Source organism: Calidris pugnax, unplaced genomic scaffold (genome assembly GCF_001431845.1).
Source record: "Calidris pugnax isolate Ruff unplaced genomic scaffold, ASM143184v1 scaffold209, whole genome shotgun sequence".
In the NCBI taxonomy this organism is placed as follows: domain Eukaryota; kingdom Metazoa; phylum Chordata; class Aves; order Charadriiformes; family Scolopacidae; genus Calidris; species Calidris pugnax.
Window position 1 is genome coordinate 2,627,432 of NW_015090978.1, and position 19,423 is coordinate 2,646,854.

A 19,423-nucleotide genomic window follows, 5' to 3' on the forward strand; every position below is an offset into this window, starting at 1 on the left:
GGGCGGGGCGCGGCGATGGCGGGCGGGAGAGGGGCGGCTCTGCCCCGCCGCCGCTCGCCCCGGGGCGGGCGGGGAAGGGAAGGCCGGGTGGCCCCCGCCCGTCCGGTCGCTAGTCCCGCACCGGCGAAGAGCTGGCAGGGCCGAGGGTCTGTCGGGAGGCAGCTCGGTCAGCGGCCCCCGCGGGCACAGGGGGAGGAAGCACCGGGTGGAGACGGTGAGGGGGGAGGGATGCGCGTTAAACCCGCCCGCGGAAGAGAGAGATGGTGCTGGGTGTTGGGGTTACTTCTCCTCTTTGCTCCTTTCCCTTCTTTGTTTCTTCCTCCCTGTTTTTTTGAAGGAGTTTCACTTGTGGGAAGGACGAACCCCCAAGTAAAACTCTTCTTCCGTTCGACGGAGCTGTAGGTCGAGGTATTTCTTCAGGGTTTGGGCTGCCCCGTGTGCGACCGGAGGAAGGTCCTCCTCCTTCTCCTGCCTCTTCAAGGGGTAGGGCAATGAGAGAGGTGGAGCTCCCCCCGGGACCCTCGCGGGCCTCCAAGATTAAGCGAAGCAGACAAGGGGTTAAAATATCTAGTGGAAGAAAACGACCCTGCGAGCCCCCTTCCACGGAGAAATTACTTAGAACCGATTACAACATCGGATTAAAAAGACCAAAAAAAAAAAAAAAAAAGCCAAAAAACCCCAAACAAAACAATGACCAAACAAAACCAACCCTCCCCACCAAACAATGAAAAAAAAATTAAAACCACCACCCCCAGAAAAAAAATCCCCAAAGCCCACAAACCAAAACACACACAAAACCCCTCAGAAAAATCAAAAAGCAAACACAAGGAAAATCTAGGCCATGAAAAACTAAGGCACTAAAAAAAAAAAAGAGACAGTAAAGGAGAAAGATCAAACTCATCCAAACCCATGCAGATTTTAGAGTTAGAAGTGGGGAGGAATAAGAAACACCAAGAAACTTGGTAAATCAGTATCTTTATTTTATAGAAAGTAGTTCGATCAGTGTGCTGAACCTGCCATTAGAGGTGGTTTTGCTATTTTTAGTAAAAATAAACATCTGAAAAAAATTACCTCGGAGAACATACTGTCTCCAAGCTTATCTCCTTTTAATCACTGTTGCTTTTTTCACACCTACTGCAACTAATCTAACACTGGGTGCTCTTAAGAGGAAGGGAGTGGTACCTAATGCACGACCTCTCAACAGTTTATTTCCTGCAACTGGTAGCGAGGTTCCTAAAATGCAGTATGTGCAAGCTCACCTTGTGCCACAGCAGCATGGTACAAACTCTGCATCTACTCCACTCTCCATCTTTCTCCATAAACATCCTGCAACATCAGCTGTCAGCTGAGAATCTTCTGGTTAAAAGCCACACAGCAGGCCAGTTTTAAGTACCCAGATGGCCAGAGTTTTAACTCTCACAAGTTACTAAAGTAATAGCAAAGAACTTAGATCATAGATCTGTTTGAGGTAACTGAATCAATTAGTAACACAAGAATGACACACTCTGATTGCATTATGTATTGCTACATAGACAAACACAAGTCACAACTGCTAGTCTATGATATTTAAAAGGGACATTATCAACTACAAGCTAAGTTATCTTGTCTGGACATGGAATTATCGTTGATTAAGCACCCATAAATGCAAATTTTAAGTTCAGTTTGTGCACATGGCTACGTCAAGCACAGAATCCTAGGAAGCCACTATTACCCTTCTGTTTGAGTCAGCTGGCACAGCAACCAGGAGAAAGCATTAATTGCTGGAGGACAAAAGTCAGTGGAAGTTGTTAAGGGAAACAGCTGCAAGAGTTTTGAGTTCAGTTTTTCCCCAATGACTAGACTTAAAGTTGAGAGTGTCCCTTTAAAAGTTTCAGATACAACAGAAGTGAACTCATTTTGATTTCATCATTACAAAAAGCTACTAATAATCTGATTTACAATAGTTGTTAAACATCAATGAACGTTATACAAGCGAACAACTGATTTGTAAATGAAGTAGCAGCAACATGGAATTCTAGAAGGTTGAGTTTCTGCAGGATTTATTGGAAAGTTTATGAAGGTGTGGCAAATACATTGTGATTTTACAGAATTTAGTTTTTAGAGTAGCTTATGATAACTATAAACATTATTGAAAAAGCCTGCCCACAGTCAGTACTTTTCTCATATAAGCATAAATTTGCCAGGATTATTCATAGTGCAGCTCTGCTCAGAAAAATGACAACGTTGTATGTCTTGGCAAATTACACACAAAATCTGCTCAGTTTGCAGAGGGTAAGACACTTTTTTTTTTGTGATTGCCAGTACAATAAACTGAGGTTGAGATATTAAAAGCTAATGAGATGTAAATATTTAAGGACAAAACATCAAGGACACCCTTATATAATGTTGCCATGATTTTTGCACATTTTTCTTTTCTGAATGTAACTTTGTTAGTTCAGTGGGTGCATAAAACTAATGCATGAATACAAGCAGCTACAAAGTCAGGGTTTCAGTTGTTTTTCAAGGTGTGTGCTACTGTTAACTCCACTGTTTTCCTTCTTTCATAAGGAATATTAGAAACTCAATCACTGAGCAGATATGACATACACATTGGGCAAGTCTGTTTTGTAAGGTGGTGTCACTTTTAGTCAGTCACTTTTCTGGTCCATCACCATACTTAAAACTGTTTTGATATCAATTTTGATTTCAAATGCAAGAGTGTTGTGGAAGAACAATTTCCATTGAATCTCTGAACAGCTGTACCAGTTTGAAATGCTGTCACATGTTTCTTCATGGCAAAATATTCACATTCTTTTTATTGCACAATTTGAAAATTCAGGTTATGTGCATAAAAACCTTCATAGTGTTTGCACTGCAACTTGCGAAACATACATTTAAAATGACCTTAATACATTTTACAAAATCTTTTTAAACAATTTTATATTCTTAAGATAAAAGCATCCTGAGAATGTTACAAAGTTCGTTTTACAAGCCCTTCGTTTCTGCTATGCTTTATTTATCCCCATAGTTCCTAATTTGATAAGTCTATTTTACAGTTAATATCTTGGTGCTATATTTCACAAAATATCTTTTAGCAAAAAGTACACCACTGGCATTCAAGTAACCCAGCCTCACATCTAATTTACAAATTAAACCTCTGTCAAGCTCTCAAGTCAGAAAAAGTAAACCAAAATACTTACACAGAAACAGTTTTTAGCTGACTAAAAAAATGTAAAGGCTTTGTGCATTAATAGTTTGGTCGAACATTTAAGTTATGCAGTTTAATATTTTGGCAAAAAAAAAAAATCCATCTATCCTTCTCAAAATTTTTTTCTTTCATTTTACACCAGATGTAAACATACAGTACCAAGACTGACAACATTAAAGTACTTTGTTGTTGAACTTTTTTCCTTTTCTAAAGTAATTAGGAAAAGCAGACAAACAAGAATGTAAGTGCTAAGAATGAAGTGTCTTTGGGCTAAATAAAAGTCTTACTGGAAAAAAATGTAAAAATAAATTAGTTTTTTTTTTCCTCTACAGACATGTAAATAAATATTCTTTGAAGAAAGTCTAGTGCCATGTCCTAAAGCAGTATCTTCCTGTATCTTTTTGACCAAGACTAAAGCTTCACACATAATCTTGACTATTTTACTAGGAAGATATCCATTAATATTTACATATTTTTGTAAAGGGAGTGTTCAGGGTTAAAAATATATTTCTTTTTAAAAGGTAAGCCTGCCATCCTGATGGCAGGGATTCAAGCTATAGAACAGAAGACAGGTTACAGAACATCCTTCAGTTTTTTATACCCTAGGTCAGAGGAAGGAGATCTGGCAAGTTAGAGAGGTAAACAGCCTGGATTCCAGGAATGGAGACAGACAGTGGCTCATTATATCAATGCTTGCATGGCCAGGAGTACCTACTCATCCAGGCTTTGTTTCTCTTCTACAGATAAGTATAATTTTTTTATTGTCAGCTGACTAGAGAAGTTTAGAAGAGAGACAGTTATGGTTGCCACAGTGAAGGAGCAACGTTACTTAAGGTTTCCATCTGGACAGACCTGCTTTTAAAAGGCGGCCAGGGATTGAATGTAAGCAGAGGCCATGCCCGGATGGTACACTCCAGGTGGGAGTGTAACTACCTCAGAAGGAAGAGTAAACCATTCCAGCAACATCTAAATAATATTATAAGTATATAACTGGGAGTCACATATAGCTTTTATTTTAGGCAACGATCAAAATCTGAGGGACCTTGTTGGTATTTAAGGCATCAGTGCATTGGGGACTAAAAGCTCCAGGTAATAAATACAGGGAAAAAGGACTTTAAAAAGCATCTTTGTGGCACAAGCTATCATTGTATATCTGCTTTGTTGGCTAGTTCCAGGAAAAATATTTTAAGGGATGGCAGAAGGGGAATGTTATACACTGTTCTCACAAAAATACTAGATCACAAATTTCACATCATTTTTTAACACATCATTTAAAGGGCTGAATCTATCGGGTAAGATTCTCATCTTTACTGTTCCATCAGCACCACAGGAGAAGATGTGATTTGCTGGTCCTGTCTCAATTTGCATGACTCCTGTCCCAATGTTTCTGAAGAGAGACTGTCGAGCATGCTCGTTGATGAAAGTGTGAAGAAGATTAAATGTAGACAGACTCCATACCTGAAAAAGCATCAAACCATTCCATGATCTTAAAATTCACCAGTAATGAGTCACGAAAAAATCACACTACATTTTGCATTCATTTTGCTGATACTAACTATAAAAGAATAGATATGCAGCAATCTGTAATGACAGAGTTATAGAATATTAATATTCATTTTCTATAAGAAGGAACATATACAGGGACTAAGGTAAGACAAACTAAAAGGAGTTTAGTAAGATAACACTCACTGTAAGGTAAGACTCACATTTCATAAACAAATTAGTAAATGTGAAAGTCAGGGTTGAGAACAAATGTAGAACGTATGACATATCTGATTATTCCACACCCATGCAAGATTCTGTTTGGATTTGGACATCATCACCACCTTCACCTCTGTGCTCCCTCCCCCTCATTAGTACCTTTATGTTGCCTTCAGCAGATCCTGTGACAAAATACTCTTCTGTAGGATCAACAGCGATTGCTTTGACTGGAGAGTCATGACTCTGGAGTAACTGTTGCTGCTGCTTTTGGCGAAGATCAATTATACATGTAAAGCCTTTTCTGCCTCCAGATATTAACAGCTGATGTTTTGGAGCATACGCTAGAACAGTTGCTCCACTATCATGACAGATAAAAGCTGAAAGTCCAAGCAAAGTAATTTAAATAAACATACAGTACTAACTTCAGTTTCACATTACAAACTAACATTCCATCAGCCTCTAATGGTTCAAGATGGGTTCAACAGGGACTTTGATGCTGGAATCCCATTGACCACAAGTCCATTTATTGCAGTACCATATTATGTAAGCCCAGGTTCACATCAGATATCCTGAAGTTGCAATATTCTTAAATTAAGCAGTTACAATCTCTATGAAAAGATGGTGATATCCTTCTTTCTATCCCTGCGTAATTGCAAACTACTAGGCCTTGACCAGAAACAGTCTCTTTTCAAACTCTCTAATGCTTGTTATTTTAAGGCATGTTTCCCATAAGAAGTGTCCTCCTAAATTACTCGCACAAATACCTTTTAAGTTTCCACTGGTTATTTTACTTTTAATTTGCTGCTTTTCACATTTGTTTGGATGTGTCTACTCCCCCAAATGAGTGAAGGACATGAATGAGGATTGCAATTATCAGAACAAAGCTCAGTATGTTTGAGAATAGACGCTATGAATCCTAACATGCAGCATGTATTATATTTTACTTACAGTTCAAAGGGTTCTATAAATTTAAGTTTAGAAATTTTACATCTCTCTCTCACACATACACTTAAGCATTCACCAAACTTCAATTACAAGGAGTTCCCAACTCCTGAAAGCCTCACTATGTATTTCAGACATCGAAATGTATTTCTTTTCTACCGCAACAAAATATTAGTAATAAAGTTAATAAAACCGTGGCTAAATATTTATTGTATCTCAAAAAGCATACTTATAGGAGTAATTCTTCTAAAGCATTTTTGTAATTCTGTGTGTAGACATCTATACACACACACACAGAAAGCATTTAAAACATTCCACAGTATCTGGCATAATACACAGAATAAAGGTGTCACAGAACTGGACAATCTTTGAAAGCAAGAATGCGCTACCTTACAAATGTAGCAGTAAGTTTCTATTTTAGATCAACTGTGAAAATCAGTATGTAATTATGAGATCTTATTTCTACATCAATATATTCATAAAAATAAATTAGTATTTTCTAGAAATTTTGGTGTGTTTGGTCATATACACACCTTCACAGAACCGTTTCATAATCACCGTTTCTCCAAGGACAGGATTTTCACAGAGACAGTGAAACACTTAACAGTTCATAAAAATCATGTCCTCAAATAGATAACGTGTCTGTAAGTGCCCAATGTTATCTCTGTAGTACCACTATTTGTTCTAACACTTAATTGATAAATTTTGAGTGGGGCCTCTCTGATTCATGAATACAGACACAGGCATAGGAACTTTGAATTGAAGGGTGTGGATGCATATCCTGTGAATACCTACCTCATAACTGTGCTAAAACCTGTAGTTTTGTCAGTGTTACAGCTCATGTTTTTTCAATATACTAGTCACTACAAGCAGGAGTTGCCCAGAATCTTTTAAAAAGGAACAGAAATTACAGTTGTCTGGCTGTCAAGAGTTGCACTTGTGGTACAAAGATACAAGGTACACAAAGGAAGGTGCTCACATCCATGAAACCAGTCATTTATATATAGCACTAAATAATTTCTCACACAGGACAGTGAAAGACGTTTTACTGCTAATGTTAAAATTACTTCCCACAATAACTTTTCCATAAAGACAGACAGACCCACATATTTTCACTGTTACCAAATATTTTGCTGGTTGTATTTTGCTTACCATGCACCAAGCTATTTGTTGGTGAAACCAAAGTATCCCAAAGACAGATATTTCTGTAGGAAAAAAAAAAAGTTTTAATTCAGTGAGAAATGTTCTAAAGTATTTTGAGCACTTGAAAAGTCCTCTGAACCTTAAAAAATTGTTTCAGGCATAAAAATCACTTCCAATGATTGCTTTTGAGGAGACCCGAAATTAAACATATACTGCAAGAACATGCGCTCTACACAATCACCCTACAATGGTTACTCTCATAAAGGATTCATATTGAGATTACAATCCTTTGTAGCTGAATTCACTTCAATGTTAGCAGTTTCTGATATTTCTTGACCAAAAAATAAGTGTGAAATGAAGAGTTAGGCACAAATCCCTACATCTATAAAAATAATTTAAGATAGGCTCATATAAATAGAATAGAACAAAACAGAAGAGTTCATTTAGAAGGGACCTACAACAATCATGTAGTCCAACTGCCTGACCCCTTCAGTGCTGACCAAAAGTTAAATTATGTTATTAAGGGCATTGTCGAAATGCCTTCTCAACACTGACAGGCTTCAGGCATCAATCACCTTTCCAGGAAGCCCCTTTGTGTTTGACCGTCCTCTCGTAAATAAATGTTTCCTAATATTAAGCCTGAACCTCCCTGGATGCAGCTTTGAACCACTTCCAATGCATCCTGTCACTGGAACACAGGGCGAAGAGAGACCAGCACCTCCCCTCCTGCATTTCACCTCCTCATGGGGAACAGGAACAGAACAGAGGATTTGTGATCCCCTATGGAACCTCCTTTAATAGCCACATGGAATCTAGCTTCAAATATTACTTCTCTCCACCTTCTACAAAGAAGCACTGTTGCTCCTCAACTGCTTAAGAAGAATCATCAAAAAACCTGGGGGGGGTTGAGGAGGGAAAGAGGGAAGGAGAGAAAACACGGCACTACTATATTTTTGTGCATTATCACAGCAGTTCTTACCTGTTGTCGGAAGACAATCCTGCTGTGGCTATCAAAGATGATGAACTGATGAAAACGAAGTCATTGGCTGTTTTGTTATGACACTGCCAGGTCTGAAAAATTGCAGTTTAGAAATTACTAATTAAAAAAGAAACAGATTTTTTGTAAGCATGAAGTCCTAAACTTCCTCAAGAAGGCGAGCTGTTTCGAAAACAATTTAAAGAGCCCAGGATATAAAGGTATGTGTATACCTTCTGATACTCTTAATTTTTCACAGAATTTTTCTTTCCAGTTCTGCATTATTGACAACTAATTAACAATTGACAATTACTGAAAAGTCTCAAAGGACATTAAAGTTATTTCAGATCTAACGTTGCATTTTCTGCACTCTAAATTAATAAGCATGTTTAGGATTAAAGAATTTGTCTGTCATACGGATCACAGGATGGCAACAACATATTAACAAATCTCGATTGACACTGGTTATCAGCACAATCCCTGCCCTCTCCTAATTATTCTAAAGTGGGAAGGAAATAAGAAAGCACAACACAAGTTTATGGAATCAGATTAAGTTTTCAGCTTACCAAATACGGTTTGGGTGAAGTTCCAGTAAGTGGGCAACATTTCCAATTTGTTTGATATAAACTTATATAACCATCAGCATCAACAATTCCAAACTGAAAAAAGATATATTAATTTTAAATACATATATATGTATTACAGAAAAAATAACCACAATTCAGAGAAACTACTTTAAGATGATAAGTACAAAAGCGTTCTGTAAATTACCTTATTTCCTTGATAATTGAATCTCATTCGAGTTACCCTTGAGTTTCCACCAGACCGAAAACATGTGATTTGCTGTGCATGACCCCATTCAAACATTCTTACGCTACCATCTTGAGCACCTGTCAGGTCTGCAACAGAAAATATTTACGTGACTTTTCACAGGTGTTGCAGCAGTTGAGCAGGGAAGTTTCTTCCAAAATTTTACAAAAACTCACACCAGCTCACAAAATCCTCAAAATAACTACTGCCATAATATATGGCATAGTACCTGGCATACTGTAAGAATAGTGGGTACCACTGAAACTTAAACCCTTGCTGTTCAAACCTTATTGAACTGTACTCATGATTTGAGAACTGTATTTAGGTGATACTGAAACATGAAGCTATTTACTCAGAGATAATAATAATAACGTATTTTTCTCCTACTAGCTTTCATCCAAATCACAAATAAAAATATAGTACTAGTTTTGGTATAAATAATATCACTGTTTCTAAAGGCAATATATAATCCCCTAGTATTATTTTTTTAAAATGAAAAATAATTTAAGTAAAATAGGGCTTATAAGCATCTTTAAAAAATATAACAGATTCCTATGCTTGTACAAAATAGCAGCATTCTAAGGAACATGACCAGTAAGTGTATATGTAATCTTTGGATAACTTTTCTTTAATAAAATTGAACTTACAATATGGTAATGTTGGATGAGAAGCCATTCTTCTGACGTTATTAATAGCCTTCTTGAGCATCTGTCCAATATATAAAATAGAAAATAATTAAACAATACTACTGAACAAAAAAAAAAAATTACTGAACTAAAATAATTAGTGATTGCAGAGAGCTGCCTCCTATCAAAATTCCTACTGAAAGCAAGCACTGTGTTCAGAAATTCAGACAGAAGTCAGTTTCTTCCAGGACTAGTGTAGACATTAATACTTTTGCAGGTTTTATATATCTAGGTAAATATTAACTTTTTGCTTCAGAGATTTATGGATCCAAATATAAATACTCCTTAGACTGCAGCCTTACCTCTTTTCTTGCCAATTCCTTTCTGATTCCATTAAATTTATTGGAATATTCCTGAATATTGTAAGATAAGCAAGAGAGAGGCAGAAGCATGTAAAGAAAGAGGTAAACAAACTTTAACAGAAGAAGTAGGAAGGAATATATTTATTTTTAAGACTAGTTAATTTATTGTCATTGATTGCAAAGTGATTATTTGTGGCCAAACAGAATAAGCTATATACCTCACAACTGGTAAATAAAAAAATCTTCAAAAGCATTCATTACTTTGAATACCACAGTTGGAAAGAAACAGTAGGGATTTTTCATCAGGGAAATGCATGTGTCTCTTCTTTCTATTAATGTACAGTAAAGTTAAGTTTTCATTATTTGCTGTTAGCTCTCTTCAAATCCATCTGGCTACTTTGAGGACTCTCTTTCGTCGGAAAATAGTTGGATTCAGTTAGCTCATACATGCGTTATTTACCTGAACATTTAAGAGAGTAGAGGGTATAAGTTTATATTCATGCCAGGCGTTAACTTTAAATAACACAAACAGAAGTTTGTTGCCAGAGCATTCACTTTCAACACAGCAGCTTACAACTTACTACTCTTCAGAGCAAGCTGCCATTGAGCTACTTTCATAGAAACATTTAGGTTGGAAAAGATCGAGTCCAACTGTGACTTTCAACTGCTGTAATTTTGTACAGTATTTTGCCACTGCTTTGTCACTGAAACAGTAGATAGTGAATCAAATATTTTAAGAATGCTATTCTCCCCTGGCTGCCAACCATATCAGCGTGCCAACTAGGAGAACATGTGAATTACAAATTTTTCCTTCCTTCATATTACTAAATACGATCCAAAGAGGTGAATTGCAATGTTCTCCACATTTTCAGTTTGCAAACAAAAAGGAGAAAAAGTGCTCAGAAGGGAAAGAATTGATCTTCATGCTAAAATTTCCTCAGGTTTGGATTAAGTGGAGTAATTGCAATCCTCTTGATTAAATTTTTGGAAGCAGATTTAGATCTTTCAGTTCTCAAAGCTTTAGTATTTGTTGATGAGAAAGCCTTTTGTCTCATGGTTACCCAAGTTTATTTCAAAACACTCTCCTAAAGATAAAAAAAAATAAGATTCTCAAATACAAATTTTCATTTGTTTTTTATTTTTTCCTTTAAGTACTTTAAATGATGAGGAAAAAAGCTCATTGGTTTGGGAAAATATTGGTGAATATAACAATATACATTATAAGATTTAGGACAAGACAAGAGAGGATTACATTCTCTAAACATTAGTGCATATACCCATCAGTAAATAATTGCAATACTTGCAATCTCTCTAAACTTACTATTTATCTGTATGTGTGAGTCAAAGAAAAATTATTCATGCTCATTCTATTTCTTCAGCAAAACGAAGGGCTGTGTTGAGTTTTATAGCTACCAGCCTTTACCCAGAAGTCAACGGAAATCATATTCCTCATTCAACATGTATCATGATCTCTTGACCCGTACTGGATTATTCTTTGGAGAAATGTATGCAGACAGAAACGTGCCTTTGAAAGACTACGCTAACATGAAACTCTGATGCAGTGTCTCTGCTTTAGAAGCCAAGTATCATTATGGCATTAATTCCATTATCAATGTAACTAACATTTGATACTGCTAGTCTCCTCTTAAACAATAGCTGATAGCGAGAACACTGACTGCTTTGTTGGAGAGCTGAATACTTTTGGCATAATGTACAGTAAGACTGAAGAATAAAAAAGGTTAAAATCTGACCCACGAGTTATTGAACTGGTGAATATTGGTGTCAGTGACACTGATTTGGAAGACAAGCTGTTGAACATTACCTGAGTTTCAAAGCTGACAGTATGTACTATTTACTTCAGTCTTTCTTAGAAACACCTCCTGTGTAAACACGCTGTACTGAAGAATGTGGTGGTGGTGAGCCTCCTTACTTACCTCATATGAACTGTGTAACAGGAAACAGTGAAGAAGAGCAACAAAAAAACCCTTACAGCTAATAAAACGTTAATTGCCCGAGTATTATAAATCAAGTATCTTTCCTTGTTGATGGAAGCGAAGCACAGACAAGAAGACTGAAATGCCAGTAATGGTAAAGAACTGTGGACTATATCTACTAAATGGGCTGCACATAAGAGCAAAGATGGGAACAAGGATCAAAAGCAGGATCTGAAGGAACAAAGTAAAAAATAGCAGCAACAGAAAGATTTTGGTGAAGCCGGTTTTCCTCCAGCTTTGAGTCCTCCCACAGTAACGCTATTTTCTCCCAAGAATCCCTGTACCCTCCTTCGTTTACTTTGTCCTTCATTCAGTACCTTTGTCTCCCCTCTCTACTGGGGAGGTGTCGTTGTGTGCTATGGTTGATTCTCTGCTCTGCCACAGTCAAACACTATGCCAAACAAAATTTAGGTCCAAAGTTGAACAGCAAACACAATCAACACAAGCATAGCCATATATCTTTACGTAAGAAAGTTCTACTATATATAAAATAGAAACTTATGTAAGAATAGTTTACATAAACAGAGTATGTAATTATTTTGTTGAGAAACCCACAAACACACACAAATTCTAAACATATGTTTGTATATATATATATATGTAAACAGATGTGAGAGGAAAAAGTGGGAAAGTCATTCAAAGAATACTTGCAGAAAATACCTGATTGTGATACCAGAGCTGCAAAATTGGCAACTAAGATGAGTATTTCCTAAATAAAAGGGAGAGGTGTAGGTACTGGTGAAATACCCACCTTCCATGTGTGGATAATATAATTGCTCTTATAATGCTCATTCCTTATTTACCCCTCCTAATCATCAACTACTTTCAAAAATAAACTACAATGTAACTTAACATGGTTCTTTCCTCCTGCTACCACTTATGAAGTTGGTCTGAAGTGCTAAATGCCACAAAGTGCAGCCAAGTCAGAAGACTTAATGCATTCAGTTAGTCAGGAAAACTCCACATTTATGTGCAGATAGGCTGGGAGATATAGGTATCTTGCATGACCATTTCAGCCCAGTTAAGTGGCTCCAAATAAGCATCTCACAGATAACTAATCAACAGATCTACATTATTAGAGAGCATTATGCTGCACAGGAATTAAGGTAAATATGTCAATGGCCAGACTGGAGTTATCATTTGATCTGAATTAAATCTCAGCTAATAGCTTTTTGCTCAGACACAGACTCTATTTCTAAAAGTAAGAGTTACGTTTGTGCAGGTGTCACTTCTATGATCAGAAGGATCAATTTGCTCACGTGGATATAGTCACACTTTATTGGGTGTCCCTCTCTAATGTATCTCAGGAAGGCCAAAGAGCAAAACTGATTATCTTCTCTAAAGCATGATCTTCAGAAGCGAGATATTTAATAATGCTACTAAGCAGAGTTATGGCAAAGCTGTGCAACTCTTCAAAGGAGACAGAGTAGACAACAGCATTGAAGATAAACAGTCATACATCAGTGTGACACGTAGCTCCTGCCTTCCCTGTTTTATTTATGAAACCAAGAAGCCCCATTTTTCCGAAGTTTTAAGTTGTTCAGTTTCCAGAGTTTAATTTCATTTGAAGCCTCTGTCCTGCTATTGAAATCTGCTCTAAGAGTTCATTTGCTGTTCTTTCTATAATACAGGCTCATACTAACATACTGTGCACTACAATGGCACTTTTATCAGAGCAGAAGTTAGTATTTACTAAACTGGTGTAGTCTAGAACATAAAATGAAACTTAAGATTATGCTTAAAATAAAAGCTACCTCGATATTTCAGACAAATATTTCTACCCAATATTTATGAATTTATATCCTGAAATCTCCTGAATATATCTATATTTAGATACAGCATTTGGCTTCCAGTCATTAAAGAACAATTTAAGCTTCAACTTTTTATCTGAACCCTGATTGTTTGTTTTTAAACAATGCATCTTAGGTATAGAAAGTGTATACAGTTTGACTAAAAACTTTGATTGCTTAGTTGCTGTACCTTACATTCTGTGCAGTAATTCAACTTATTAGTCAAATGATAAAAAATTCCAGCTTGTCTTGATTACACAGAAAAACTACATTTACTTGCACACTAACTGTAAAATATGACCAGCAACACTGAAGAGACAAAAGGAGAGAAGCAGAAAGAGTACATAAAGCAAACCTTTGACAAGCCACTTACCACAGATGCACCCCTGCCAGTTTGTGTGCTACCAAGCCAAGGCATATTGATAGGTGTGCCGGGATTACTGTGAGTATAAGGAGTGGTTCCCTGAACATTTACCAGATCATCACGAGCATGTATAACTAAGAAATCATCAGCCCTATAAATGAAACAACATTATAAGTTAGATTCCAAACAACATCATTAAATACCATATTTTGTTACACTGATTTATACACAGCCAAGCAGTGACACTGGAAACATACCCTTTATTTTCTATTTCCACATCATCATCAAGCCAGGTGTAGATCTGCGTAGCTAAAATTGCAGAAACATCTAATTCTTGAATGTCATGACTTGATGCTATTGCAATGCAGTTTCGATTTGCCTAAAAAAAAGTAACACACACAAAAGCAGATACAAAAGGAATACTCAATACAGTGCTTTTTAAAATTTTCTCTGGTTATGGTACAGTTGTTAACAAAAACATACACTTAATCAATTTACAAAACCCAAACATTTCTGTCTACAAATCTACATAAACTGCCTAAACTTCACATTTCCTTTTAAAAGTTTATTTGCATCTGGGCTAGCATCCCACACTATTTGTATTTTAAACCCCTCTCAAGCAGCTGTAGTTACCCCTTGCTTTCCTCAGAGGATAAACAAGACGTAACTGTACTACAATGCTTGCAACCAAGTTCCCCTCCTCCACTTCTTAAGGCTTAAGTGGTTGAGTAGGAGAAGAAAAGACAGCTTCCTGGTTGTCTTTGAAAGAGAAGGAAAAATATTCCTACACACAAGCTTAAAGAAAAAGTAGAGGTTACCCATTCCCTGTGCGCAATAGAAAAAAAAAAAGACGATTTGTAGTAGAACTGTATAATTATGAAAAGATAATTATGAAGTGCTTTAGAGAAGGGAGTGCTAAGAATTCAAGCTGTAGCAGGATAGCTGGCAAAGGGTATCTCATCCATTCACAATGGGACCACCACTGGTTTATCAGATGGAAGTACAACACAATTAGAATATCCTACCTTCTGTATACTTACCTTATTGACTGCAAAAGCAGTAATGATGTCAGACTCTTTGTGGATTATTCTTGCCTTGCCTCCTGGGCATCCCAGATCTGTTTCTATCTGTTGTCAAAAAGTAAAGCATATTTAAATGTAAACAGCTGTGCAACACTGCTATTTACTGGAAGTACACAGACCAAACACTGGATGGTATTAAATTTCATGGGTTTGTTGTTTGTTTTTTTTTTTCCCCTCGATTTTAATTCCAAGAAAATATGACAAAATGTAAGCTGTAATAATTACAGTAAACCTGTTCCTTGTGTAATAATCTAGCTTCTCACTGCCATGTTGAGATCACCACAGCAACACAGAAAGTATAATATGCCACTGAAGTCCCAGTACTATGTTCATTCTGAAGCCTACAGCACTGTAGGACTCCTTTTCAAAATCACAGCACTCCGCATTGCAAGTATAAAACTGATAGATTACAGACTCCAATCTGTTGCGGTTACTAAATAATTTTACAGAAAAAAAAAGGCATTGCCAAACAACTGGTAGCATAAAAATTCAAGCCTGAATTAAAAATGTAAAATTTTGAACTTTCTTCAAAACACAAATAATTATTCCAGAACTATTGTTTATCAGACTTCCCCCTTCAATTTCTGAATACTCTGGCCTTCAAAAGTTTTAAACAAGGATATTTTAGTTGAAAAACAGTAAAATGGTGCTGTCAAAGAACTGCAAACAGTCTTTTTTGAAGTATGAAAAAGAGTATGTAGCTGCTATAACCACAAAGTAGAATACCTTCTTTAGAACATTTATACTCAGGTTACCTTACATATGTAAAACTGCACAAAACTGCAGTGACAAGCAGATACAAAAAACAATCTGTGTTGTGTGGTCAACAAACCACATGAAATTAAGTTGTTTTTTTCCAGTTAGTTCCAACTACCTTATTTGCTAATACTGCTTTATTGCATAACTAATAACAACAAGGTAGCCCAAGGACATTACAGGGTGTTCATATTTTTGCCTTCTCACTAGCTTTGTAAAAGAATGCCTGAAGAATACAGTATTTGTTCACATTTCTAGGTGTAGTATTATACCTTTTAGTCTCTCACCAATCTTTCAAGAATATTGCTATGAAGTTTTTATATAGGTTCATTTGTCACCACCTTAAAACTAAGGCTCAGTGAAAATTTTCAGTAGCAAACTAATATCAGGCTCACAAACTGCTCTGACTTCAGTTAACCACCATCACTTACAGGCAACTATTTTAGCCATCTCATATTGGTAAAAGCTCCTGTATGTACTGCAATCCTGTAGTACTACTGAATTTTTGCCACATGGGCAAACTTCAACCTCAGGTCTTCACTTGGCATAACTATGGCATTTGATAATACGTATTGTTTTGTTGTCTGGTTGTTTAATCCAGCTTTCTTAGTTACATTTACCTTCACACAGGCTCTAAAACAAGACTAGTTTAATCTCAGTCTCTTGCAAAACTAAGTTTTTTAGTTTATTCGCTATGTCAGCAAAGATTTTAAGGAAGATCAGCACCATTTCAAAAAGGAAGTATTTCATAATAATGTAAGGTCTAATTAATTTGAGCATTACTACTGTGTACCTTATTGATGATGGGGTCCTCCACCACAGAGTTTTTAATGGTTTCATTGTGCTCCTCTAATGACTTCACCAAGGAAAGAACAACCACAGAACAAAGAATAAAGATAAGACATAACACACAAAGTATCAAGGAAATAATTAGAATCATAGAATCATTGAGGTTGGAAGAGACCCTTGGGATCATCGAGTCCAACCATCTACCCTACTCTACAAAGTCCTCCCCTACACCATATCCCTCAGTACCGCATCTAAACGTCCCTTAAACACAGCCAGGGACGGTGACTCAATTAATTCCTTGTTTACCTCAACACAAAACTGAAACACAACAGCAGGTTTGCACACACACACATTTTATGTAGTAACAGTAATTATCAAATTTTAAACACTCTATTCAGTACAGAAGAAAACGATTTACTGATTCTGCACTGTAACAGCATGTTGTCCATCACAGAAGTCACATTTCTTGGAAAATAAGCAATTTCCACTGACATTTTACCAGTAATAAGAGAATACAAAATAAAGCCAACACACCCATGCTCTGTAAGGCTGTCAATGATCCTACTTGGAAACATTGAAAGCACATCTAAAAAATTCCAAAATACCTATCTATGCAGCATAGCAACACGGCTGCATTAACACAGGGCATGACCAGAAATGTTGCATCTTCAAAGGACAAGACAAAAGGAACAATTTTCCTTTCAACTGCAAACTGTAGTGAACAAGCCACAAATACTCAAACAAGCTAATATTCTAGTTGTGACAGGACAAAGACTAGCTCATACAGAACTCTTTGCTGCCATGGCTTTACTAGTCATGAACAATCCTTTTCTCCTGCATGTTTAATTTTTCAGATCTGTTTCTGTCTCCTATATTTCTGTTACTCCATAGTTTTTCTATAATACAACTGATTCTTTCAAATCATCGGGAACAGGGGGGAGTAAGAAAGAAAAGGAGCAACTAAAGAAGGGAAAACAACATGTCAAAACTCCACTACAGAACCACAAGTTTTAAACATATAACTGAATCTGGAACCTGGAATCCAGCTAGACACTGTGACAAGTTATCTGGGACAGAAATATTGTTTTATGACTACTATTCTTATTAAAATTGAATAATAACAAGATAGAAACCAGTTGATAAGCCCAGGATGACTACGGTAGGGACAAATACAAACCTTTAGAACTTTGACTGATTAGGTTACTGTTTTTATTTTTGAAATGTAAAAGTTTGTCCTTTTAAGACAACTTTTACACTGATCTTAACAAAGAGACTGACTGTAGCTAAGTGGTGTTAGGTGTCAGTCTACAGTCAAAGACTGATTTTGTTTCTAATGAAAGAATGGACAAAGATTATTTTTTTAAATAAAATACTCTAGATTTAGACTCATAGCCCAGTATATTATCCACTCACACTCTAGAAACTAAACAAGCCAGTCAAATAACTTAAGTAAAAGCTCATAGATTGACCTGCAACACTTTATGCATTTTATATACCATACCAACCTCATTTAGGCATCGCTTCTTTGTAAAAATATTTCTGATAAAGGTTTCCTGGACTTCTTCCTGTTTAACCAAGTACTGCCAGAGCCTCTTCACAGACAGCGCAACATGACTGTTAGATCTACACAACAAAGTTAAAATAAATATCTACATCATGCTCATACTTATAAAAGACTGCAACACCTTATATTCTAATCAAGCTATAGTCAGAAGAAATGCTAAAGTGAAGCTACAGCTCTCCGAACACTGTACAAGACACATTCGGAAGCAGTCTTATACCATCTTCCTGAGAAACCTTGATGTGAGAGGAAGTGCAAAAGGAAGCAGGAAAAGAACATGTGGCATTTTCACCTCCTGTCTTGGCACAAGTAAGAAAAATCTGTTTAAGGGATTACACAGCCATAAGATTACTGATCAGTTATTATGTTCTTTTCAGCATACAGATTACTTATCAGATCACCACATTCTTTACAACATGGATCATTTCTGTATATTGCTAATGAATCCTTCTGTCACATGGACAATGAATGACTAACACTTCCTACTAGGAACACATCATCAGCTGTGTAACATCTCTGAAACAACCATGACTTTTCAGTAACAAAACTGGAAAGATCAGACTTGAAATGCTTATCCTTATCCCTCGAAAACTGTATGCTCAAGCAAAACTTGTTAGTACAAATATAGCTGCTTATGGCAGGCCAAAACCAATCAAACTCTGAATTGCTTTAAATCGTAATTTAAAAATAATGCCAGGCAGCAGATACATGTTAATCTGCTCCTTCTTAATTAACTCAAGTTATTAGAACTAAGCGTGACAACTGTGAGGGCTTTTTAAAACAAAAGGACAGACCTTCTGTTGATTCTGCAACCACAAGTGATAGTAAGATTAAAAAGGCAGAAATCTATTTTAAAAGTGACAATTTACAAAACTGAGCACACTTTTCCGGCTGAACACCCAATTATATGGAGTCACAACTACACAAATATTATAAATAGTAAATATTTCTTCTCTGATTTTAGGAAAAGATGCTGATAAGAACATAGTTTTATTTCTTCCAAAGGCGGGACAATTAATTGATTAATTGTCACTCATCCTTAATTATCTCTCAGGGCAAATTTATTATGCTTTATTTCATCGTCAACCATAGATGTCCCCACAGAGATGCTCAAAATCAGTATATCAAGCTTCAACAAAAGAAATTTTTAAAATTGGAAGCTTTTCTTGTTTTTCCTGATCTTGCTCTGGACTAGAGATGCATGAATTCTGATGTGCACCCACAAACTCACAACGGATTAGAGCAAGTATAGAAACTGGCATGATGCAGTTATCAAAGTTATGGTCTATCACATGCACTCTCAACATAATGCTTGATGTATATTGAAGATACTGTAGTCA

The 19,423-nt window shown here is 36.4% G+C and overlaps 1 protein-coding gene across 8 annotated transcripts in view; it reads right to left on the bottom strand.

The window, feature by feature from the left end:
* Positions 1–958: 958 nt before the first annotated feature.
* DMXL1 (Dmx-like 1) overlaps positions 959–19,423 on the bottom strand; it is a 71,593-nt gene continuing 53,128 nt past the window's right edge. For 3 of the 8 annotated variants that reach the window (XM_014953432.1, XM_014953429.1, XM_014953435.1), the window contains 13 exons: positions 18,028–18,145; positions 16,527–16,589; positions 14,936–15,022; positions 14,153–14,274; positions 13,905–14,046; positions 9,748–9,798; positions 9,407–9,467; positions 8,721–8,848; positions 8,516–8,608; positions 7,953–8,044; positions 6,983–7,035; positions 5,048–5,265; positions 959–4,645 (listed from right to left, as the gene is read on the bottom strand). In XM_014953432.1, coding sequence (XP_014808918.1) covers positions 4,421–4,645; positions 5,048–5,265; positions 6,983–7,035; positions 7,953–8,044; positions 8,516–8,608; positions 8,721–8,848; positions 9,407–9,467; positions 9,748–9,798; positions 13,905–14,046; positions 14,153–14,274; positions 14,936–15,022; positions 16,527–16,589; positions 18,028–18,145 — 1,453 coding nt within the window. In that variant the 3' untranslated portion in view covers positions 959–4,420. Of the gene's footprint in view, positions 4,646–5,047; positions 5,266–6,982; positions 7,036–7,952; positions 8,045–8,515; positions 8,609–8,720; positions 8,849–9,406; positions 9,468–9,747; positions 9,799–13,904; positions 14,047–14,152; positions 14,275–14,935; positions 15,023–16,526; positions 16,590–18,027; positions 18,146–19,423 lie in introns of those variants that run through there. The other 5 variants (XM_014953434.1, XM_014953433.1, XM_014953431.1 and 2 more) reach the window with 4 other exon arrangements.